Source organism: Siniperca chuatsi, linkage group LG10 (assembly GCF_020085105.1).
Source record: "Siniperca chuatsi isolate FFG_IHB_CAS linkage group LG10, ASM2008510v1, whole genome shotgun sequence".
Taxonomy (NCBI): Eukaryota; Metazoa; Chordata; class Actinopteri; order Centrarchiformes; family Sinipercidae; genus Siniperca; species Siniperca chuatsi.
The window spans coordinates 30061974-30088239 of NC_058051.1; the positions used below are offsets into that span (position 1 = coordinate 30061974).

At 47.1% G+C, this 26266-nt stretch overlaps 1 protein-coding gene and 1 long non-coding RNA gene across 7 annotated transcripts in view; one reads left to right on the plus strand and one right to left on the minus strand.

The window, feature by feature from the left end:
* Positions 1-2610: 2610 nt before the first annotated feature.
* Positions 2611-26266, minus strand: part of gripap1 (GRIP1 associated protein 1) — a 51915-nt gene continuing 28259 nt past the window's right edge. For all 6 annotated transcript variants that reach the window (XM_044210233.1, XM_044210237.1, XM_044210238.1 and 3 more), the window contains 9 exons: positions 25608-25685; positions 18861-18956; positions 18664-18720; positions 16584-16683; positions 14805-14935; positions 13015-13131; positions 11983-12076; positions 7356-7528; positions 2611-5200 (listed from right to left, as the gene is read on the minus strand). In XM_044210233.1, the coding sequence (XP_044066168.1) occupies positions 5120-5200; positions 7356-7528; positions 11983-12076; positions 13015-13131; positions 14805-14935; positions 16584-16683; positions 18664-18720; positions 18861-18956; positions 25608-25685 (927 nt within the window). In that variant the 3' untranslated portion in view covers positions 2611-5119. The remainder of the gene's footprint in view (positions 5201-7355; positions 7529-11982; positions 12077-13014; positions 13132-14804; positions 14936-16583; positions 16684-18663; positions 18721-18860; positions 18957-25607; positions 25686-26266) is intronic.
* On the plus strand, positions 7538-11886 carry LOC122882649. Its single transcript, XR_006379422.1, has 2 exons — positions 7538-9851; positions 11600-11886. It is a non-coding gene; the product is annotated as an uncharacterized LOC122882649 (long non-coding RNA).

Genomic DNA, 26266 nt, shown 5'->3' on the forward strand with positions numbered 1-26266 from the left:
GATTGATTTCAAGAAGAAGAATTTTATTATTTTAGGCCGTTTCACAGCTGTAGTTTGGCTACTGACTTTTTAATCATTATTTATTTATCACCGTGTTACGTTCTTTTTAATGAGCTTAATGAAGTTAAAGCAACAGAACAGACTTTATCTGATTGATCCGGGATTTCCACACTCACGTATACATTGCTTATGCTGATCGGTTATAAGATCTCTCCCTGAACTGCAGATGAATTTAATTGTACTCCAGCTTTTGAAATCGTGCTAATATCACAGATTTACTCTCAATAAATACTGTTTGCTTTCACAAACGAGACCGTCCTTCTCGGGTGGACACCGGTCCGGTCGTTTAGTCCAAACCAGAGTTTGACAGATGTGAAAGCACCTTTACTCTGCGTGCGGACAGTCTGAACACGTGACTCAAAACTCCAGATTGAAGATGAATTTTGTGTAGATTCCTCCTTCAGCTGATCTTCATCCTCTCTCTGGTTGTTCAGAGCTGAAGATGAAGCGACGAAGAACACGAGCGACAACGCGGAGGCGTGAGACGAAGCCCAGCAGAGGGGACGGACACGTGGACGCGTCAGAAGGTGCCAAACACCACGGGTCAGTGTTCAGAACAATAATTATGTGCACCAGATCTCTTAATTCAGCCGTCTAACCAACAACTGCAAACAATAGTAAAATAAGCTATATAGAAACATAACCAACACATCAAAAGCAGAGGAAAAACAATAAATAACAGCAAATACAGTTATGTTAATCGCTCCGTCACTGATCGCCCTCTGGGCAGAGAGCTGGAGCTGAGGCGGCCGAATGAAGCCCGGGTGATGAAACCAGCCACCTGAGCGGGCGCCCACCTGCCACGTCCTTAATTACGCAGAACGTTAAGCCTTAATATAATTTAAACAGGTGAGGTTCACCCCCCTCACAGCTGGCATGGACGGGGAAATTAGCTTTAGAGACCAAAAACGTTTATTTCTGCTGTGAAGTCGGGCATTTTAACTCTGGGCTCCGACTGCCTTTCAACGTTGGCCTCGTTTTTCAGCCCCGGAGGTTGCCGCTCGCTCCTACATACTGTAGCTAGCTAGTTGATGGGGTCCACCTTAACGAGATAGCGTCTGATTGGCCGGGCCAAGGGTTAATTGAAGGGGAGGAAGTGATGTAGGGTTTTAATTAAAAGGAAACCTCAGAGGGAGGCTGACTGTTCCTACAGCTAAATGTCCGTCCAGCTGGACGTGACGTCAACACGACTGAGGTGAAATATGAAGAAAACCAAAATGGATGCTCTGATTAGTTTTATTGAAAACAAAATCCAATAATTTCTGTCCAGAACTTTGCAGATAAGTAGTCGGTCACAACGTAAATACACTTTAATTGCCGTCTGTTGCGTTAGATGAGCTCCGTCTGATGACGAGAGAAACGCAGCATTAAAAAAAACAAGAGTGTGAACACGTTTTCATCTCTTTCGCAGCAAACACATCATCGCCTGCGCCTCGTTAACACCAGGAAGTTAGTGATGATTCAGGTAAAAATCAGACACATGTAGGAGCAGTCAGCCTCCCTCTGAGGTTTCCTTTTAATTAAAACCACATTTGAACTCATCACTTCCTCCCCTTCAATTAACCCTCGGCACGGCCAATCAGACGCTATCTCGTTACGGCGGACCCCGTCAGCGGCGAGCGCTCACCTCTCTAATCTGTCTCTCTCGGCGAGACAGGAAGTACCGGACAGCTAATTAGCGATGGGCGAGGCGGCGGCGTCTCCCCCGCTGAGAGCCCCGAACTCGACCTCCATCACCAAACTTTACTGAGAGCAGACAGTTTTATCCCGCAAAGATCCAACAGTAACAGAGAGGATTGTGGGAAGGACTCACAGAGCTGATATAGTGTCACCTGCACAGATTAAAAGAACCAAACTCAATTCAACTTTTAGCCGATTCTGAGTCCACTGGGAAAACTACATTTTAAGAGATTAACACTAGAGAGACGTCTTCCCACAGGCGCCTGTAATGTTGTAAACAACTCTTATATCTTGAATTTTTCTGATGTGTTTGTGTGTATTAAAACTATAATAGTCCATTTACTTATTTACATGTAAATAATTTTATCCCAACTCGGTCTGTTTGCCTGTAAATCTCTGAAAATATATATATTTTTTATTGTCTACAGACAAATGAAAGCTTCACATCAGCACTGATGAGTCTTTTCCTCCCTCCTCTTCAAACATGTGGTCCAGGACGTAGACCGATCCCAACTGGAAAAAGTAAGAGACAAACTCAGCTGCATCCCCTCTTTCCTCTGCACCATTTGGTGTCCCCCGTTAAATTAATCCAAATGTTAACAAAGGAGGATGGAAATTGTTTAAACTCATGTAATCCACCGCAAAGACATTTCTTTATTTAATGAATTCGATTTTATAAGTTCACTGAAAACATATTTGGAGAATAAAATGTGATACGGAGCGGTGACTGGAGGATTAGATAGTTTTGAAGGTAATTTAATTTATAATCTTGGTTCCCACTAAATGAAATTATGGAGTAATTAAAAGGCAGAAAAACCTGTGAGATGTCCTATCTAGTACATAGAGTATAAATCAGACACTGAGTCAGACTGGTTGTTGATATTTAATTTAAATGTAGCTCTGGATGCTGCAAACACTCGACAAACTGCATTTAAAACGGTCAGCGTGTAGTTAAGGTCGGTTGTTGTGCGAGCAGAGAAAAGCACAGACGCGTCGTCGTCTCAAGACAGTATTTTATCATATTTTCTCGTCGTTACAATAATTAGCGTCGTGATCATCATCAGTCTCATAAATAGATCCGTTGATTCTTCATACAGTTAGAAGTCATATCACAGCATATACACAGATTTAAACATTACAAACAAAAACAGGCTGAGTCACTGCCCAGCACGTAGACTGATCCCACTCAGTCAGTCTGGTGCCGGTCAGAGAGAGAACGCTTCAGTGTGTTTTCAGTGCAGCTCGACTGTCTTTTAAACGTAAAGATATTTTCTCAGACGAACAATCGCGTTTGTGTCGTCGAAATCTTTAAAATGAGATTTACTGCTGTTTAAATATGTAATGAGTTTGGTTTAAAGGATCTTGGTAAGAGCCACGTGACGCTCTTTCCTTCAGAAGTCCTCAAACAGATAAAGCTGCACCGTAAACAACAGTTCTTCTCACTCGTTTTGAGATTTTAAAGTCTTAACATCAGACTGAAGTGTACAAACAAAATAAAGCAGAAATATTACAGGCGGTTACAACATAAAAACACAGTCTGCTACAAGCATAGTGTCCAGGATATAGTCAGAACCCGGTCAGCAGAGGCAGCCTGTGGCAGACGTTCAATCCAGGACGTAGTCAGAGTCCCAAGAGAAGAAACAAAGGCAGAGCAGACAGGAAGTGTTTGTTTTTAACTTCCTGTCAAAAAGTTAAACTTTTTACAAAATCACAGAAAACAGAAGCAGATTTAAAGTTCAAAATAATAAGATATGTTATTTAAAGCAGGAAGTAGACCATGCTGACAGTTTCTTTTGACTTTATGTTCTCCCTCCTTTAAAATAAACTGATACATTCACGAAATGTTATTTTGAATAAAACCCCCCCAAATTACAATATATGGACAAGTAATATGACCAGCAACTAGTCTGGGCCACGAACCATTTAATGACACTCGTTCAGTGACTGCAGCCGTAACAGGTGCATTTCCACGAGGAACTGTAAGTGTTTGAAAAGTAATAAATAACAGAAGGGATGCAGAATAGTTTCACAAAAGCTCCATCGAGCTAGACAGACAGCGGTGAAGGGCATTTAGTCCAAGAAATAACCAGAGCCCGACACAAACATACTGTACTCGTATGTTAACCGTTTGCCGACAAACACACTTTCCCAGCAGCGTAAATGTTTTGTTAATTTAACCCTCTTCTCTTCTGGCTGCTCACCATAGTGTTTAAAGAAACATGTTGATTTACGAGTTTATATTTCTGTACAGCTGCACACGTGGATGTAGCTAGTTAGCTTGCTAACTATGGAGCAGACTGTTAACGAGCACTAGACCGTCAGAGATGCGATTCGAGAGCCTGGAACCAGGCTAATGTAGCTAGCTAACTGCCGCGCTAGCAGCCGAATGTTAGGGGCGGTATTCTCCGTCAGAACTGCTTGTCGGAAACTAATTCTGAGTTTAACTCGACATCTTAGCATACAAGCTAAATGTTGTGAATCTTTACAGTTTTGTATTTATTCTGCGAACGAACTGAAAAAGCTGTGTTTGCTGCGCACCGAGCATCTTAGACAAAATGATAAATATCCGTGAAAACCAACAGAAACGCTTTCCCTTACTTGTTCCTCTTTCCTGGAGCTTTCCGCCACGTCTCATGGTCTTCGCTCAGTTGTCATGGAGATGGTTTCGTTATAAACTGACCTAAATCTGGACTTTCTGTCACGTGATAAGAACTAAAATGTTCTCCGCGACAGCTGAGCAAACTGCATCTGCTGTTGAAGGTCATGAGATGTGACCGAAAGCTCAGAGAAAAAAAAAAAAAAAGCAAGCAAGTCACCCTTGTGATAAGTTTTTTTTTTTTTTAAATCAAACAGCCAGTTACAAATCCCAGGTGTTTTCAGACGATCAAGCGGAAATACAGAACACTGACATGGCCGGGCAACCGCACTTTAAGACGTAGAAACCAGTGAAATTAAAGATTTACAATCATTTACAATGTGTGTTTTCCAGGTCGTAGCCAGGACTCGACAGAGGAACTGAGTGGTGCAGTCTAATTGTACATTCAGTAGCAACATAGCCCAGTTTTTCCATTCCCTCTGGTCTTTAGTTTCTTCTTCTGCGCCTTTAAAACTCACGGTTTCCTCTCATCATTGAGAAACAATAAATGGACAAATTCAAGCATTTAGTCGTAGCCCAGCAGGAAGACAGAGGTGGTGAAATCGTGACCACTCCAGACAGTAGTTGAAGCCCACAGCAGGTTTTGCGTCATGAACGCACGGAATGGGAAAGGAAGAAATGTCGGATCCAGGTGTTAGTCTGAGCCCAGTCCACACCTTCCGGCTGAGGTGAACGACAGTAGTGAGAAGGGAGGGAATGGACGGATGGAGCCAGGCAACAGTCTCATCCCGAACCAGCTGCGCTGCCACCAGGACTGCTCTCTTTACTGAGACGGACTAATTCCTGGGACAAAACCTCCAGGTCCTACAGAGAGAGACAAGTTTCCTGTTATTTATATTTAACATCGTTGACCTCAGAAACAGAAGTTTGAACATCAGCTCACGAAGACCAAGTTGTTTTTCAAAACTTAAACTTTTATCTGGTCGTTAAATGAGAATAATTTAGTTTAAATGTTCCTTTACTATCAATTATTTTATTTCAATTACACATTTAATTTAGAAAATGTCAGAAAACTGAAAACTGTCCAAGGTGACGTCTTATTTTATCTGACATATTCAGTTAATTACGTAATATCGTGCTAAAACAATGACGGTTTTCATTGGACGAACCAAGACATTTGAAGTAGTTTTCTAACATTTTAAACAAATAATTGACACATGAATCTATAACATAAATAATTATTAGTTGCGGTAAATCCTTGGTTTGGATCGATTACTCATTGTAAGTGCGAGGGCTGATTCAGTCGATTTGGCATTTAACTTCAGAGACCCTTTACTGCTGGCATCAACATGCGTCTCTAGATAAGATTTGAACCTGATTTACATTTACCGCTCGTGTTAATGCGTCTCCGGCGTCCACGCTGAGAGCTGATCGTCACGTCCTCCTCGTTTGCGCCGGTCCAAAAATTAAACTTAAAGACTTAAAGTGCCGTCCGAAGACGCTCTTTAACTACAGACTGTATAATAACTTTCCACCGCGATTAGTTTTCGTCTCTCTCAGCGGCGCCGCCTGTACGAGCCCCAAACTTTTGATTTTATTTGCAGAAGATTGCGACCGGTACGTATTTCCGCTCGTGTGCGATGCGTCCCGGGTGCATTTGCACCGTGCGATCACCCACAACGCATTTCTCACAGCCGACGTCTTTAAACGGCTCGTTTTACCCGACCAATCATCCAAAACCACAGAATATTTAATGACTAATGAACGATAAAGACGAGAGAAGCACCGGCGCGTGAAAAACGACTGAGTCTTTTGCTTTTGATCGTCAGTTTCTCGACTCAGTGAGGCGGCAGAGGAAACCGTCTGTCTCCTCTGTCAAGGTTACTGCAGCCCGAGTGTGTGTGTGTGTGTGTGTGTGTGATCCGTCCTGCTACAGTAATAACCGCCTCACACACTCAACACGTCTAAAGATGTGCCGTTCCTGCTCATCGTCATGGGAACAGTTTCCGCAGCCCACCACAGACTAAACTCATGTTGGATCCTCGTGTTCAACAGCAGGAAACTACATTACCCAGAAATCCTGCGTGTTCTTTAGATTTCGGTTTGCGTTCGGCGCTGAAACCATATCGCCGACAATTTGAAAGAATCTCATCGAGCAGAAAGTCTCCAGTGGTTTTGTGTTTTATGACAGAAAACTGGACGAAACGTTTATACGGTTAGTTTATATTTTATACTTTTTAAACGAGCGGCGTGCAGCTGAGTGATGCGGCAGTTCATGCCATGTGTCCGTGTAAAGAGCTGCTGTGTGCGATCACGTCAACTAACAGATGGAGGACGAACTTCGTCAGTCTGACTGACACAAAGCAAGTGGAAAAGCTCCAGACTTCCTGCTGAGCGAAGTGGTCTGTGGAGTTTGTCCTCCATCTGTTAGTCGGCTCGCGTTAGAAGACATCTCTTCTGTGTGGGCGATCAATTCAATTGATCTGAACTTGAAAATGTAGTTATTTTCAATCAAAACATCAAGAGACAGATCTGCTACATTAGCTTTTTCAGTCACAGCCGTCCTGTAAACGTGAGCGCTGCAGTTCATGGGAAGAACGTGACTTTTTATATTTGAGTGAGTAACGTTAACCTGTAAATTCCCGTTTCTGTCAGCTGAGGTCAAACAGGAAGAGCAGCCCCATCTGCTGTTTCAGTGTTTCTGAATGTTTACATCCGTTAATAACTCTGTGTACGTGTAACATTCATGGTATTAAAACAGACCTCGTCCTTCAAGAAGCTGTAGGATCAGCTGATCATCATGACGACTCAAACTACTGCTACAGTGTGTGTGTGGTGAGAGAAATGGCGCCCTGCTCCTTCAGTCCGCTACTTAGAGACACTGAGACTGACCTCACTGGACAAAGTTCGGCCTCTGAAGTTTTTGGTGGAGTCCCCACGTTGTCCTGACTTGCACATCTGGTTTTATTTCGACATACAAACAGCCTTCAGTGCTGAGACCGAGTGTGACGCGAGTTACCTTCTGCAGGTGCATGTTCTTGGTCAGCTGCTCCTCCAACATGTTCTGCAGCTTCTTGTTCATCTCTCTCAGATTCTCGTCTCCTGGTTTGACCAGATCTCTGAGGACCGAACCCAGACCTCCTCTCTCTCCCTGAGAGCCTCCGTGACCTCCGACGGCACAGCCCGACACGTCTGAGGAGACAAAGCAGATCGCTTTACTACAGTCAACGAAAGGACTTCCTGTTTGTATTTGTCAGGCTGTAAAACATTCATTGTGTCTGTAACCACAGTGTTTTATACAGAGTTGCGATCCAGACCTGTGATAACGTCTGTTTCTGCAGATATCAGCTGGTTTACAGACTGCAGTGGGAACAAAACTGTAATACAGCGACCGAAGGGAAGAAAGCTGATGTGAAAATACGACAACTTGTGGACAATCGTTTTGCACGAGGGGACGTCCTGATGGTTAAAACACATACTGCAACGTCCTGGTTCAATTCCAGCCATGGAGCTTTGTTGCATTTCAATATTCCTCCATCAGTCAATCCATCTTTCTTAATTGTCCTCAAGGGGTTAATTTAGTTTGCAGCCGCGTGGCATCAATCCATCACAGCACAGTATACAGGCTCCGTGAGGCTGTATTAGCTAAAATGCTAACGTTAGCAGTAAGCACAGAGTGCAGCTGAGGCTGATGGGAGCGTCAGCAGCTCTGCAGGTGTTCGGTCAGAAACCAAAGTGTCGGACGCGTTAACATGTCGACCTGATGGTGGCGCTAGATGGAAAGTCAGAGGATCAGCAGAATTATTACAGTTCATCCTGAGGGGAGCATGAGCGATGAAGCACGTCTCATCACAGTCCAGCAGCTGCTGAGACGCTTCGGTCTGGACCGACACACAGACATCACCAACCACAGAGCCACAGCGCTAGTACGGCTGTTCGAACAACAAACCCAAATGATAAAAACACCAAAAGCCTGAAAAGCCGTCCAGTCCAGCTAAGGAAGAGGACTTTAACGGGCAGACGGCGACAAAAATAAATGACTTAGTGGTTTTAGTTCAGCTGGAAACCCTGAAGAGGACCAGATGTCAGGAACCCGGACCAGGACAGACCCACTGGTTCTACATGTCAAAGAGCTGAACTGACTTTGACAAGTCTCTATTGTTACTGGACAGGCTGAGTTTTCCGTACGACACCACGAAACTCGACTGTCACCGTCAAATAAAGACAAAAACAAAGTACTGAGTTCGTCCGATCGTAGCAAGAGACGAGGGGACCAGAACTTCTTCTGCTGTCCACATACTTTTGGCCATATCGTGTATGTGACCTCCTGCTGTAATGACACGATGAATGTGAAGCCCTGACGGTAAACGGTCACCTGACAGACAAACTGAGGGGATTTATTTATATTCAGACACCAGAAAGTGAGAAAACAAAACGGTTTGTTTATAAAAGTTTTGGGGTTTTTCTTTAAATCTGAGATGATGGAAGAGGAGAGGAGGACGGAGAGGAAGATGTCGGTCTGTTGTGTTTTTATGGAGCTCAGTTGTAAATGAGACAGCTTTACTACCCCACACACACACACACACACACACACTGATGAAGTGTGTGTCTCATTTTATGACATCAGGTATGTGTGTGTGTCAGCTGCATAAAACTGAGGCCTTAAAAAAATACTGCAACACACACAAAGACAGATAAAAGAGGAAAAACCTGGTGGAAGTGAAAGAAGAAACAAATGATCGTCACGAGGAAGCAGAGAAGTCGAGCTGACGATGTTTTATGCTGCAGTATATAAACACACACACACACACACACACTCCTATAGAGAAGCGGCTGACTGTGCAGAGTGTGTGTGCTGTAAATATTTAACACCTGTAAACTGCGTTCACCTGCATGTTGATGAACAGCTGGAGAACAGCTGGCCGCTTCCACTGAAGGAACTTAACATGCGAGCCGGAGGCGCTGCGAGCCTTCGCTGCCGTTTCAGGCGCACGCCATTAAACGGGCCACGGAGTCGTGGAGGTGACGGTGCGCAGACACACTGCAGGATGAACGGCAGTCGTTTCTGAGCGTTTGTTCTTCAAAATAAAATAAAATATTTATCGACGTAGCGTTTGCTCGTGCCGCTCAACACTCGAAACGTTACCTGATTTTGAAACTAGCTACACTACCTGAACTTGGAGACGTGGTTCGCCACAGCGGCGTACACACAACCTACAGTTTACGCAGACAAACGCGGTAAAACCACGGGAGCGCAAAACAAATCTGAGCGCCGCTCAACCTGCAGGTTACCGTCTCAAAGTGAGCTGGCAACAACGACGACACGTTTCACTGTCTGAAAACAAAGATGGCCGTCAGGTACGAGCGTCATGCTCGCTGACTTGCGCTCCCTTCACTCTCAGACAGAGAGACGAGCAACGGTCTGAGCAGGAGCTGCTGAGGTGCCCTGAAGCAAGGCACCAACCCTGCACGTCAACACTGTTGCCTAGCAACCGGTTATAGGCAACAGCTTATGGTAACTGACGCGCTCGGTTTTTAACAAGATTTAGCTAAATGTAAATACTCACACACACACTCTCACACACACACTCTCTCACACTCTGACACACACTCTCTCACACTCTGACACACACTCTCTCACACTCACTCTCTCACACACACTCTCTCACACACTCACTCTCTCACACACACTCTCTCACACTCTGACACACACTCTCTCACACACACACTCTCACACACACTCACACACACTCTGACACACACTCTCTCACACACTCTGACACACACTCTCTCACACACACTCTCTCTCACACACACTCTGACACTCACACTCTGACACACACTCACTCTCACACACACACTCTCACACACACACTCTCACACACACTCTCTCACTCACACTCTGACACACACACTCTCTCTCACACACACTCTGACACACACTCTCTCACACACACTCTCTCACACTCTGACACACACTCTCTCACACACACTCTCTCACACACACACTCTCACACACACTCTGACACACACTCTCTCACACACACTCTCTCTCACACACACTCTCTCACACACACTCTGACACACACTCTCTCACACACACTCTCTCACACACACTCTCTCTCACACTCTGACACACACTCTCTCTCACACTCACTCTCACACACGCTCTCACTCACACACACACACTCTCTCACACACACTCTCTCACACTCTGACACACACTCTCTCACACTCACTCTCTCACACACACACTCTCTCACACTCTGACACACACTCTCTCACACTCACTCTCACACACGCTCTCACTCACACACACACACACACACTCTCTCACACACACTCTCTCACACTCTGACACACACTCTCTCACACTCACTCTCACACACACACACGCTCTCACACACTCTCACACACACACACAGTGTCCAGCCTGCAGGAGAAGCAGCTCGGCTCTCAGTTTTACTGCCCATTAGATTTCCCATCATTACAGTGGTAATGGGAGTGGGATGGAGAATGAAACCAGTCAAACATGAAATTGAAAACAGCAGGAGAGAAAAAACAGTGTGAACGAGGAGGAGAGGGGAGGAAAGGTTAAGTATATGTACAGCACATTTCAGTAATTCACAGAGTTTTACATTAAACACTCAGAGGTAAGTCTTCCATCTGCTGATTAATACAGTTCACTGTGGTCGACAGTGATGAAGTAGCAGGAGGACTGAAGTCAACATGTAAACAAATATCACCGACACCAGAACTCTAGATTTATGAGCTCCTGACTTCTTCCCCTCTTTGGCATCAAAAACTAGTTTTATTCTCATTTAAAACGTCTGGAGATAAGAGACATCAAACCATTGATTTGGTCCCCGAGTCTGCGGCCTCATTCGGGGAAACATATGTAAATGTGAGTGTCATCGGCGTAACTACGAGGAGAAAGGTTTTTGTTGTGCATAATTTAAGCTAGCGGGAGCAGGCAGGTATCATAACACCGTGAAACCGAGATGAAAGAATCCAGAAGTGGGAAATAATCATTTGGAGGTCAGGAAGTTCAATCATTTGACTAATGAAGGGCGGGGCTCACGCGTGCCTGTAGTTATTTAAGTATCGAGGCATCTCGTTGCTGCTTGTTAAAAAGGTTGAAAAATAGCTTTCAGTGACTTTTGATGTTTGTAGCACACCGGACGAGTCACAGAAACAGCAGTCAGGCTGAGATGTGCCGAACCAAGGACTTAATATGATTAAAATGCTGTATTTTGCACACAGACACTTGGAAACTGGCGGCGGAACACGCAGAAACACATCAGCTGGCGATGATGAAGACGCCACGGGTCCGTGAGCATCCGTACGTCAGCGCGCGTCTGATCGACGGGACAAACGTTACGGCTAACTGCTGCTAACAACCTTGACCGCTGACTGGTCAGAGCAAAATAACTCCCTCCCAAACAGGAAAACAGCTGACGTGAACACGACGTCACGCTGAAGAATGAAGAGAAACGAAGCGGCGACTCAATCAATCATAAATAAACCTGCAGCACAGCAGCTTTTAAAGATTTGTTTGAACTGTAAGTGTCATAAGTTTTCACACTGTTGACTTCCTCACTTCATCTGTGTGTGTGTGTGTGTGTGTGTGTGTGTGTGTGTGTTACCTATGCGGCTGTCCATCACGTAGGTCTCTATGATGGCGCTCTTCCTGCAGATATCTTCAGCCATCGACGAACAGCTCACCTCCAGATGTTTCACCTGAAGGAGAAACGGTTCAGTGTAGAAATACAAGTTCAAGTCCTCGTCGTGCAGAATAACATATATTATGTTGCTGCATTAATGCGTTCATCACTTTAATGTTGCAGCTGCTGAAGGTGGAGCTCACTTCAGCCCATTACTGGGCAGCTTAAAGTCATCTATAGTAATACGTCGTAATTTATTAGCGGATTTATGTATTAATGATCTGAATATGCAAACTAACTAAAGTTATCAAATAAATATAGTGAAGTAAAAAGTACAATATTTGTCTCTGACATGAAGTGGAAAGTAGCAGAAAATGGATACAAGTACCTCAAAATTGTACTACAGTAGTTGAGTAAATGCACAGTCAAACATCTGTTTTTGTTTTCTGACACATTACATATTCATTTACTGTGTCCTTTGTTGTTAATTAATTGTCAGTTTAGTCTCTAATATGTAAATAAATAGATGAAATGCTGGTCAGAAGTCACCAGAAACACAAACGTCTTTTCAGACAAATGAAACAAATAAAAGCAGATTTTTCTTCTTGATAACCAGAAAATTAATTCGAACGTCAACATTAAGACATCGACTATAACTGCTGCGCCAGCACTGACGTCAGCACAGACGCCAGCACAGACGTCAGCACAGACGCCAGCACAGACGCCAGCACAGACGCCAGCACAGACGCCAGCACAGACGCCAGCACAGACGCCACAGTGGAAACAGCAGAAACGGTGAATCCTGCAGAGGATTTTAATAAAGCATCCGAGAACATAAACCTTCTTCTGAACTTTTCATTGCTGACCTGACCGTCGACTCGGGGCATCAAGTGAGGCGTCAAAACCGCCAACGAAGCCAAACCGAGACGTTAAAGCGGTCGCTTTTGTTTGACAGGAGGACGGAGACGGGACAGTGCGACACACGGTTGTCATGGTAACAGAGTTGCGCCTCACCTTCTCCTCCAGCATCCATTTCTGCTGCTGAACCTCGGCGAGTCGCTGGAACAGCTCTCCGACCTCGTCGTCCGATAATTCGGCAGGCCGCTGGGACTGAGGGCTGCCTCCTCCAGACTGACGGGCAGAGAGAAGAGACGGAGAAGAGCTCAGCTGTCTTGCTCAGAGGCACTGTGGCAGCACTTTCTGCTCAGCTGATTGGATGTAAGCAGCCATACTGAGGCCTTCACACCTAAAAACAGAGTGCTCGTGTATTCTGTCAGGTTAATGTCAGAAAGAGATTTCAGTTAGTCAGTTCATTATTTAGTTACCTGTTTTTGGTATCGTAACGACTGCCGTTAACCCCGTAGGGGAGAGCTGCCACTTCTGTTTTCGTGTTGACAGCGACCCTGGTTTTGTTTGTGGGTAGTTTATTTGGCGTTGTGTTTCCGTTACTTTAGAATAAGACGTTTATATCTACAGAGGGAGCGGGTCCCCTTCCACGGAGGCCGCCATGTTTCTACAGTAGCCCAGAACGGACAAACCAAACAGGGCCTTCAGCATTTTTCACGAGTTTCGCGGCCTCTAGTAGTTTCTCCTACACGCTTGGAAGGGGAGGGCGAGGCGAGCGGTTTCGCTCTCTGCGCAGTCACGACGTGGAGCTCGCACTGCATTTAAAACACAAGAAACTCCGATTTTCCAATAAAGTTTATTCAAGCAAGACGGCCGTGTCCTCAACAAAGTTAACGTCAAAAAGAGAGAAAGGCGGCGTTGCTTCGTGTGATTCTACTATTAACGGAAAGTAAAACGTGCCGCCGCAGAGTATTTCTGTCACAGCGCAGTCTGAGTAAAGGTTACAGTTTCAGCCACACGTTAAATACCAAAGCAGTAACATTAAAACTCAAACAGTTTATAGCAGATCTTCTGACAGCAGCCAAAGATCGTTGATCATTCGGGTAATTAATCAGGCGTCAAACGACAACCGATCTGGCAGAAATTCAGCCAGATTCTAAAATGATCTGGGTTTAAAGTCGGCGTCGACCCGGCTGTAGCTGCCGTCATCAGTGAGTGGTTATTTCAATGGAGTACTGACGTAGTTACATTTGGGAGAAGTTGAGATTACGAATGTGTCTTGGAGTCTCTTTACACGTTTTCCTCAGGAGGCTGTTGAAGCCTTCGGATCGCTTTTTTTCAGATCGCTTTCTGATCCGCCCGAAACACACGAAGTGCTTCAGTTTGAAGCACGCCGAGGCCTTTAAGGTGAACCGATGATTTTACAGCTCCGCCTCCGTCATCAGAGGCTCGCAGAGGTGGCTGATGGGAAATGTTGCAGCAGCAGGATGTCACACACACAAACACACACACACCTTCTCCTGTGTCATGTGATGCTGTTGCTAACGACGACCCGACCCCCAAAGTAAACTGACCTGACGATGGACTGCTCTCAAGTTTTGACAGAAACTGAACCCGTCAGCTCTATTTACATCGTTTCTATCAATAGAAACAAACACACACACACACACGCCATGATGAAACAGTAAAAGGAACTAAAAATAACCGCAGAGGATCTTCAAAGACTCCTGAGGAAATAAATGTAAAATATAAAGACACGGAGGAAAAAGACAGAGGGGAGGGTGATGGGATGTTACAGTTCAGCCTGTCGTCACCATGTCAGCACGTCGCCGTGACAACAACTGTCCTAACTACAGAGGTCGTGACCCCGACCCGTCACAGAGACACCAGGTCACATGATGTAAAGGAGAGGATGGCAGCGGTGTTGAAAAGGTGTTGGTGCTTTAGGCTCCACCCACCTTGTTCTGATTGGCCGGCTGCGCCTCCTTCATCATGTCTCTGTAGGAGAAGGAGGAGACGGAGGACGAGTCTCCCGTCTGCTGAGTCCGACTGGGACTGTTGATCTCTGACAGAACCAGCTCCTCCAGACCTGCAGAGAGAGGATGACCCTGATCACTCTGGTAGTCCAGAACCAACCTTTACACCAACTTCTCACCTGGCTGCAGTGATGTCAGAGTGTACTCCAGGGTCTGTCAGGACACTCTGACATCACTGTTAGGTGTGGTTACAGATGCAGAGGAGCACGCGGACCACACCCAACGGAGCTCAAACTTCCAACCAGACTGCAGTGAAACTTTTCATTAAGTTACTCTTCAAACATAAGGACTGTCCTTCAGCCACTGCAATGTCCCTTTAAAGGTATCACACCTTTAAAACATGAAACGCTGAATCCAGATGTCTGGACTTTAACGCAGCATACCGACGTCCCTTTAACGCAGCGGACCGACCCTTTAACCCTTTAACGCAGCGGACCGACCCTTTAACGCAGCGGACCGACCCTTTAACGCAGCGGACCGACCCTTTAACGCAGGTGCTCTGAGTGAGCAGAGAGATAAGTAGGCTACTTTAAAATGTCTGATTCTCAGGTTTTTGCAGAAGAGCCTTTTAAACATTCATCACTACTCATAGATTATATATGATGCTGAGGACTGCCCGCTCTGAGTGTGTGCGCGTGCGTGCGTGTGTCTGTGCATGCGTTGCGTGTGTGTGTGTGTGTGTGTTAAAACGAGTAAAAACAGTGTGACAGCAGGACTGTTAACGAAAGCAGCCCAAGAAAGAAATAGAGAGAAATATATGCAACAAAAGACAAATAAAGAAAAAAGAAACAATCCAGTTAAACAAAGCGTGTGTGTGTGTGTGTGTGTGTGTGAGAGTGTGTGTGTGTGTGTGTTGCCAGCAGACGCCAGTGTGTCCACCACAGCTGTGGGAATCGGAGCGCTGCATTAAATATTGAGCAGCAGGTTCCCGACTGAGCCAGAACCTCCTGACGCAGGGTTAGCACGTCGCCGATTATCGGACCCATCGGTCACGTTACAGTCACATCGCAGCCACTTAGGACACACACACACACTCACACACACACACTCACACACACACTCACACACACTGGCCGAGTACTGTTGACTCTCCTTACTGAAGCATTTAAAAGGCAATGCCGTCCATTTAGGGGATTTAAATACTCTTCCAGTTAGTTTCACTGTCACATCAGGTTCTGCTCCATCGACAGTTAATGGAGCTCCGAGTTTGTGGCGATCAATAACCGGCAGAACAACACGAACACAGGCTGGAGTTTGGGTTTACTACTCGCTGCAGGACACAGGAAATCCAAGTATGGGGGTTAATGAGGGGGCAGCATTTTGTCACGCGGTGCAAATGTCAGTCTGAACATGGCGTCATTCGCATCGCGTCTCACGAGAACGTGGACTGCGAGTTTAAGTCACCGAGTCAGCATCAACTCGGCTCTCAAGTCAGAAACAAACAAACGAGTCGTCTCTTTTTTTTGGAGTTAAATACGGACGACATTCACACAAAGCGGTCCAACACCGACTCATCAAAGCCCGGTTTATTCAACAGACAAATAAAGCAGAGAGAGTGACGTTCACGTGTCTGAAACGCCCGATTAATCCAACAGGAGCCTTAAACCCATTTACAGACGCAGTAGAGCCCCCTTGAGGCAAAAGGGATGTGACATCATGGTGACATCACACAGCCAGGGTGAGTAAGGTGTGTGTGTGTACCTGTCCTGGACTTGCTGTTGGTCAGGATCTCCTGGAGTCTCTCCTGCAGTTTGTCGGCTCTCTTCCTCTCCAGCTGCAGCTGTCGCTTCAAATCCTTCAGCTGCGCACGCACGCACACACACACACACACACACACACACACACACAGAATCACAATCACACACAGTCAGGGATTTACTTTTTAATTATTATTTTCCATGCACGGCTGCTCTTAAATTACTCTGCAAAATATATTCTGTCTGTCTCTCATCTCCATTCAAATTCTGCCTGCCTGCCTGCCCGTCTGTCTGTCTGTCTGCCCGCCTGTCTGTCTGCCCGCCTGCCCGTCTGCCTGCCTGCCTGCCCGTCTGTCTGTCTGTCTGCCCGCCTGTCTTCCTGTCTGTCTGTCTGCCCGCCTGTCTGTCTTCCTGTCTGTCTGTCTGCCCGCCTGTCTTCCTGTCTGTCTGTCTGCCCGCCTGTCTTCCTGTCTGCCCGCCTGCCCGTCTGTCTGCCTGTCTGTCTTCCTGCCTGTCTGTCTGTCTGTCTGCCCGTCTGCCTGCCTGCCCGTCTGTCTTCCTGCCCGCCTGCCCGTCTGCCTGCCTGCCTGCCCGTCTGTCTGTCTGTCTGCCCGCCTGTCTTCCTGTCTGTCTGTCTGCCCGCCTGTCTTCCTGTCTGCCCGCCTGCCCGTCTTCCTGCCCGCCTGCCTGTCTGCCCGTCTGTCTTCCTGCCTGTCTGTCTGTCTGCCCGCCTGTCTGTCTTCCTGCCCGTCTTCCTGTCTGCCCGCCTGTCTGCCTTCCTGCCTGTCTGCCCGCCTGTCTGTCTGCCCGCCTGCCCGTCTGCCTGCCTGCCTGCCCGTCTTCCTGTCTGCCCGCCTGTCTGCCCGCCTGTCTGTCTGCCCGCCTGCCCGTCTGCCTGCCTGCCTGCCCGTCTGTCTGTCTGTCTGCCCGCCTGTCTGCCCGCCTGTCTGTCTGCCCGCCTGCCCGTCTGCCTGCCTGCCTGCCCGTCTGTCTGTCTGTCTGCCCGCCTGTCTTCCTGTCTGTCTGTCTGCCCGCCCGCTGTCTGTCTTCCTGTCTGTCTGTCTGTCTGCCCGCCTGTCTTCCTGTCTGTCTGTCTGCCCGCCTGTCTTCCTGTCTGCCCGCCTGCCCGCCTGTCTGCCTGTCTGTCTTCCTGCCTGTCTGTCTGTCTGTCTGCCCGCCTGCCTGCCTGCCCGCCTGTCTTCCTGCCCGCCTGCCCGCCTGCCTGCCTGCCTGCCCGCCTGTCTGTCTGTCTGCCCGCCTGTCTTCCTGTCTGTCTGTCTGCCCGCCTGTCTTCCTGTCTGCCCGCCTGCCCGCCTTCCTGCCCGCCTGCCTGTCTGCCCGCCTGTCTTCCTGCCTGTCTGTCTGTCTGCCCGCCTGTCTGTCTTCCTGCCCGCCTTCCTGTCTGCCCGCCTGTCTGCCTTCCTGCCTGTCTGCCCGCCTGTCTCTGTCTGCCCGCCTGCCCGCCTCCTGCCTGCCTGCCTGCCCGTCTTCCTGTCTGCCCGCCTGTCTGCCCGCCTGTCTGTCTGCCCGCCTGCCCGTCTGCCTGCCTGCCTGCCCGTCTGTCTGTCTGTCTGCCCGCCTGTCTGCCCGCCTGTCTGTCTGCCCGCCTGCCCGTCTGCCTGCCTGCCTGCCCGTCTGTCTGTCTGTCTGCCCGCCTGTCTTCCTGTCTGTCTGTCTGCCCGCCTGTCTGTCTTCCTGTCTGTCTGTCTGCCCGCCTGTCTTCCTGTCTGTCTGTCTGCCCGCCTGTCTTCCTGTCTGCCCGCCTGCCCGTCTGTCTGCCTGTCTGTCTTCCTGCCTGTCTGTCTGTCTGTCTGCCCGTCTGCCTGCCTGCCCGTCTGTCTTCCTGCCCGCCTGCCTGCCTGCCTGCCCGTCTGTCTGTCTGTCTGCCCGCCTGTCTTCCTGTCTGTCTGTCTGCCCGCCTGTCTTCCTGTCTGCCCGCCTGCCCGTCTGTCTGCCTGTCTGTCTGCCCGTCTGCCTGCCTGCCCGTCTGTCTTCCTGCCCGTCTGTCTGCCTGCCCGTCTTCCTGCCTGCCCGTCTTCCTGCCTGTCTGCCTGTCTGTCTAACATCAGTGGACAAACACTCACCGCTGCACTTCCCTTCTTCTCGAGGATCCTCTGGCCGTCCACGGTGTCTTTGATCTCCTGCAGAGAGAAAGAAGGAAACATTAATTACAAAAAGCCTCGATGCTGAAGCAGCTTTTTAAAGGAGCGCACCGGTGATTCTGCATATTTTACAAATGTGGAGTTTAAGATTTGCCTCCCAGCCCGGATTCAGTCGTTACCTGTTTGAGTTTCCCGATGGCGTCGCCGTGTTCGTCCTTCTGTTTCTCCACCTCCACCAGCTGCTGCTTCAAAGCCTCCACCTCTGACTGCTTCTCCTGCAGGACGGACAGGCGGACACCGTTTTATCTTCCACTGGGAAACAGCTAGGGCTCGGTATCGTTTAAAGTCCCAAAACCGGCAACCTTTAAGTGACACCGATACCAACAGAGCACTTAATCCGATGCCCATCACGTGAACGGAGGCATTCAGCTGCGTTAAAGGCCGCCACTCCTCCCCATCCAAATGATCTTTACACGAATACATTTGGACGTTCTTTAATTTGAACGCATGAGATAAGTGTGGCGAGCCAGCACACCAGACCAGCCTGAGAGTTGAGTACATTAGTCCTGAAGCCCTGCGAGCGAGCAGAGAGGTTGTATTAGAGGCTGTACTGAATGCGCAGCTCTGTTGTTTTGCAATTGGTTTGTGAGCTCAAGTTTCTCCGGTAAACGCGCCGATCTCCGGGCCTCGCCTCGCCGCCGGAGCGTCCCCGGGCTCGGCAGAGCGGGCAGGCCCGGGTGTCCGCAGGGTGGACGCCACCAGCAGACTCCACGCGCTGGTCCGGAGCCGGGCCCGGGTCCAGCCCGCCGGAGAACGAGGCGAAGAAGTGCTGAGCGTGTGTGAAGGGGGGCGGCCCGGCTGCTAGCTGTAGCTGCTAGCTGCGGTAGTGGGCCAATCACACGTCGCATTAAATGGAAGAACGCTTGTGGTGATTGGCTGTGAGCAAAACCGTCCAAATAGTCGTTTTTTTTCTAGATCTGGGTACAAAAAGGACCGAATGCAGGTTTCGTTTGACTGGAGACGCTCAACTGCTCACAGATCAGTTGGAGAAACTCTGGATTTCCAACATTTTCAGTTTTGTTTGAGAGTGAAACATTAAGTTTTTTAACATGACAAAGGCCGTGTCCTACGTCAACGTGATGTCCGTGACTCTAGTGTTAACGGTGTACATGTAAAATATTAAACTGTGTTTGCTGACAGTTTTTAAAAATGATCATTTCTCCTGCTATGTGATGGTGATGGACTCAAATAAGGATCAGTGATACTTAGAAGTTTGGGATTGTGAGGAAAAGAGACAGGAAAAAACAGTGCTTCTTTGTAAAAAAAAAAAAAAAGTGAGGAAAAAGGCGGCGACACGTCAACACACACATTTAAAGTCACAAGCACTAATAGTATTTGTAATTTTCTTTACGTTCACAAACTTGAATTTCTCATGCGGATTTCTGTCACAGAGACGGACAGCCACAGGGTTTGAAATTATTCCTGAACACCGTTTCACGAACTCCGAATCTTTTAACGTCCCTCGGAGGGTCCGAACCATCAAACACCACAACCTGGACTGTGTCCGCGCTGTAAGACGTACCAGAAATGACAAAAACAGTGACCCTTCCTAGAAACTTTCCTTCCTCAGGTCTCCTGGTGAAAAAGCCACATCTCCACCTCCGGTGACCCCACCCCCCCCACTCTTAATCCAGCCGACGGAGGGATTCATTTAGAAAAAACAACAACATTTAATTCCCCTCTAATCTTCCGCTGCTAATTAATTTGATTAAAATCTACGTTAAAACACCTGCAGGCTGCAGCCGCTCACACACACACACACACACACACACTCTGCGTTCAGATTTTATATACAGTCAACAAACCAGCGATGCGTACAGCGACACACACACATCTGCAGTGTGTCGGATAAATTTGTCCACCTGCCGAAGCCTCCGACAGACGGGTTGGGGTGCGTTCACACCACATCACCGTTCAGTGACCCTTCCGCGATTCACGGATGATTTAGCGTGCAAAGCTACACTGCTGCAGTAACGCCACTGTGACTGTGTGCGTTTGGGATGAAGTGTTGAGCGGCGACCATCCTGTGGGTTAACACAGGCAGGCAGGAGGGCTTTCAACCTCCTCACACACACACACACACACACACACACTGCGTTAGTGGCCAAACCAAGCGTACAGTAAGGGGGTGGCCCCTCCGACAGTAAAATGGTACAGTCCTACTCTAACCTGTCAGTCTGCCCGGCTTCGGCTGCGTTCCTCGCACGGCGTTGCGGATGGAGAGACAAAGAAAAAACACCTTAATAACAGATATAAAACTACTCAGTGCACAGAAGTGTTGACTTCACTGTCAAAACGATGTTAGGCTTCCCTTTAAATGCAGTTTTCTCCAGTTATTATCCTCACCCTGACGTTCGCAAGGTTTCAACCGACAACATCTTCCTGCAGCTTGATGAAGAAACGCTGCATCAGTACAAGTTTGGGAAACGTCAGCGTGGACGGCCTCTCGTTTTACGACGTACGCCGTTTTTTTTTGTCCTGCACCTGAACGCAACCCAGGTTGGATGTGCGCACTGGCCACCTCTGTAGCAAACAAACGGGGGCGGCGTGACGGTGTTAGAGAGGTAACCGAGGCTGAGGCGACGCCGTGACTAACAGGTCATGTTTCTGGCGTTTGTCCTGAGGTTACAGGAAAGGTCACCTCCGAGCAGAGCTGCGCCACCGATATCCCGAATCGATTCCGATTCACAAGGTTCAGTTTCCGATATGGATTCGGTTAGCGATATTTAGTAACAGTACCGGTTTTGCTTGCATATGAAAGAGATTCTCAGAGAACTAATGCTGTAAATTGTACAAGGAAGCCTCTGACCTGGTGCATTATTAAACATATTAATATTTACATCAAGCATTGACCCTTTAAAATCACCTAACAGAGCTGATGTCTCCACTCAGACGCCCCGGTGTTTCCCCGACCTTTATATTATAAATACAGTTGTATGCAAAAGTTTAGGAACAATTTCCATGATTTTCATTTATAAACATTTGGGTGTTTGGATCAGCAATTTCATTTTGATCTATCAAATAACTGAAGGACACGGTAATATTTCAGTAGTGAAATGAGATTTATTGGATTAACAGAAAATGTGCAATATGCATCAAAACGAAATTAGACAGGTGCATAAATTTGGGCACCCTTGTCATTTTGTTGATTTGAATACCTGTAATTGTCAGGGGTTCCTAAACTTTTGCATACAACTGTAAATATATAGATATTAAGAACAGCAACTTGAAATAATGTCCCTTAATCATCGAGTATTGCATTTCCAATTGTTGTGCTGTTATTTCCGCGTTAAAGGGAAAAAAGGACAGATTGTTTGATGACTGCTCGCTCGGTCAGTCAGGTGAGCCCGGGAACCTGAATAAACCTCTGATGCATGAAAGTTAGCATGATATGTTTCAGTGTTCATCACGCTTTAATACCGCGCGGTTATGTAATCAACGTTTATACGTTTGTGAACTTCCTTCGCCTTACGTTCGGCGCCTCTATGTGCTGTTTTAGCTCAGAGAAAGAGTTCGTCGAGCTAGCAGCACAACACGTGAAAGCAGCCAGATCTGTAAAGTTTCCCCAGGTAGCCAGCAGCCTCGGGGCGCCTTCCGATCCGGGCGCACCGAGGCTGCAGCTTCTCCTGCAGAGGAGCAACTAACACTGGTGTCCGGTCCGGCTGCGGCTCGGGAAAATACAGGTAAAACACCGCTTTCCGACCTGGGTGGGGTTTTCTCTTTTTAGCTACCGAGCTAATGTCAGTCTGCTTATCATAGAAACAAAAGCCACGGCAGCGCTGTTCTCTCTCGCCGCTTCACTGCAGCGTTTCTCTGCCAGAAAAAAAACACTAGGCTATAGGACACGAGCTTCACGCGTCCACGGGAAAAGATCGATCTCGGATTTTATGAATCGATCTCGGATAATTAAACTCAGCCCTACCTCAGAGTCCAGTTACAAGTTATTTGTTCAGGAACTTGAATGTTTTCTACTGGTGTCAAATACAGGGTTTTCCTGTTGTGTCTTAACCCGCCAATCAATTCTCCATTTTTACAAAAACACTTATATTACTATCTTTAAATGTAAGGAATATGTGATTTACTATATACTATAGTATTTCCCTCTACCGCTCTACACTGTTTAACTCCCGTGCTGAAAGTGAGTGCGACTCTGTTGCAATGCGATAAAAACATGTTGGGGAGTTTATGTTTTTTTTCAGCCCTTTTACTAGTTTTTCAGTTAATTTCTATGAAAACAAACTCAGATTCTTGAATCTCGCTGCAGAAACACAAAACATCACGCATCATTTACTCCACTATATCTAAATTATAGTTCATGGATCAAAACACGCAGAAAACACTTGAATCCTCCAGGTGTGAGTGACTTTTCTTCTTTTTTTACATGATGACATGAATACGTATGAACAACAGCTGTGAGTGAGGCGATCGGGGTCTTACAACGAACAGGAGGAACTCAGACGTTTGATTTAAGGCACTCAGACAGGAAACAACACGCGTGACGACTGAAACTCAAACCTGCGACGCTCAGCGTACCTGCTGAGCACCCGACCTGCCCGCTAATTAGACCGCTTCCATCATTAATTAACTTTTCCTATTAAGTTTCCTCGTTCTGCTCTTTGTAAAAGGCTGTTATCAAGCAGATAACACACACACACACACACACACACAGTTATCAGTGACAGTCAGTCTCTGGAGTCCTTCAGGGAGAAACCGCTTCCTCAGAGGACCACAAGTCAGCCTGGTTATCTGATTGGCTGAAAGGACTCGTTACATCCACACGGACATATCCCATGATGCACAGCGGGTTGTGCTTTATTGGTTCGTTATCAAACTGTAATGATAACGAAGGTTCTTGTTTTATATGTGCAGAGTTAATTGTTCGGGGATGATGGGTTTCATTTTGCATTACGTGGTTTTTTAGGTGGAAACATCAGAAAAAGTCTTTTTGGGAACTTGCAAACTTCAGTGTGAAGCTTTTCTTTTCCTTTACAAGTTGATCTAAACCTGCTTTTTCCCCCGAATGGATCAGTTTTATTCACTGAACTGAAAACCAGCAGGCACAGCTGCGGACAGGACGCCTCCAGCTGCGGACAAGGTCAGTTATCTATTCATCAAGTTTTAATATTTGTAAAACTTTCCCAGAGCCCTTTAAGTGCGTCACATTATATGAGCGTAAAGGCAACACTAAGGCCCCGTTCACACTGCGGGCAAAAGTGGCCCAAATACAGTTTTTTTGGGGTCAAGTGACCAGGTCAGACTTCTTCAGAGGTAGTGTGAGCGCTGAACGATCTGATTTTTCAAATCAGATTTAGACCACATTATGTGGTCCTGCCCAGATCTGATTTTTTTTTCAATCATTTGATGCGACACGATTTAGACCACAGCCCTAGACACATATGTGGTCCTGAATCAGTGGACCCAGATCTGAAGAAACGTGGATTCAGTGCCCGTTTTGAAAAAACTAGCACACGAAGGTGAAGAGTCTTAAAGGTAAAGTCTAAAGAAGTAAATTTAAAGATTCTAATGATTCCGAACAACCGCGGTCGCGGTCGCATCACCTGCCCATTTTATAACGAGATTAGCCGCGTTATGGGCGATAAACCCAGCTGTCAGCCGCTGGAGCTGCCAGATAGCTACGAAGCAGGTGAAGAGGAGCCTGAAACTCCGAGGAGTTCGGCAGACAGCCTGGATATAGATGGCGAGACAGGTACGTTTTCAGCCTTGACATACCTGGCAATGCCAAACAGGTTACCCATCGTGCGGTAACTGACCCCCGTTAACTCCTACACGTTTCCGCACGAAGATGGGTCGCCTAAACTGAGCGTCCTGCCGTAGGAGCCTTGAGGAGAGGCGCTGACAGAGATGATCAAAAGTTGCCCTCGACATCCGAAAGTTTTCAAAGAACAGCGTCTCGGTGAAACTATTCACGTCACGTCGCCACCGCTCCTGGCTTCATCTACGCAGACACACAGACGTCTGTAGTGAATTTGCAGACGTAAACCCGCAAAAGGCCAAAATAACCAGTTTTGCTCTCTTTCTCTTCGATCTCCTCCTCTTCAGCACCTGCTCGTTAACGTTACGGCTTCCATTACACAAACGTTTTGAAATAAAAAGCGAAAATGCTTACTTCCTCCATAACCTCCCGAACTTTAGCGCAACGGCGTGCTGCGTCTGACGTCATTGTTGTTGTTCTTTTGCGCGTGCGGGTTAGTTTGAAACCTCAAACAGTTCACACTGGAATCAGATACAGGCCACATTTTAAAAGGTAATGTGAACAGCCAAACAAAAAATCGGATCTGAGCAAAAAAAAAAAAAAATCAGAATTGAGCATTAAGACTTGCGGTGTGAACGGGGCCTAATGCACACGCGAAGAGGGCCGCGCAACTACAAACACACCAGGAAGTGAGAAAACGTATGTGTGAGCAGCTTTCCCCCGGAATGAATGGAAACCGTCACGCTTCCAACACGCTGAATGAGGGTCAACAAAACCTCTTCTCTGAGCGCTACAGCGAAGAGTGTGAAGAAAAGGACGAGTCAGTGTGGTCAAACAACAGAGGGAGAACCACAGCACCGACACAAAAGACCGATCGGTGTGTGAGTCTCTGTAACACACTGAGCCTCCGCCACTCGGACCTGCTGTAAACACGATTTAACCTGTCTGTGTTACCATGGAGACAGCTACGCTTTAATTAGAAACACACACATTCAATTAGAGCTGGAGCGGATCCAACACACACACACAATACACACCTACACTGACTGCATGTATAAACAGACACCCACACACACTCTTATTTATATTTACAAAGACGTTTTCTGAAACACGTTCTGAAAACAAAAACGTGTGTGTGTGTGTGTGTGTGTACCTCCAGCTGCAGTGTGTGTTCGTTCTGCAGACGCTTGACATCCTCCTGATGTTCCAGAGAGTTCTTCTCTATGTTCTCCTGCAGAGATCAAATAAAGCCAGAGAAGTTAATAAAAAGTTCAAACAGTCCTCCACCGATTTATCATCGCACTCGTAACACTGTCCGACTAAAGAGATGTCGTCTTTTTTTTATTCCGCACATTCCTCTTCCTCATCAAAACCTGGCGCCTACATTACCCACGATGCACCCCTTCCTCTGACAGTTGGGTGTGAGACTGGAGTGTTATGGTAGTTAGCAGCTAATGTAGCGTGCCTTTGCCTTTTTCATGACAAATACGTAAAACATCCTGCTTCGTGAAACGCAGTGGAACAGCAGGGAAGGAGCTGCGGTCAGAAGGGTGCTCCGCTACACCTGTAACCACACCCAGCAGTGACGTCACAGTGTACCGACACACCCTGCAGTACACTTCTGCATCACTGCAGCCAGGTGAGAAGTTAAAGGATAGGTTCGCAATTTTCTTAAAACAACATTCAGAGATCCGCTCCCGAATCAGTTTCAACGTAAGTGACGGGGGACAAAATCCTCGATCCTTGTTCTGTGCAAAAATACATTCCAGTTAGACAAATATCTTCCAAAGTCACAGTCTTTGTGTTCGTGTC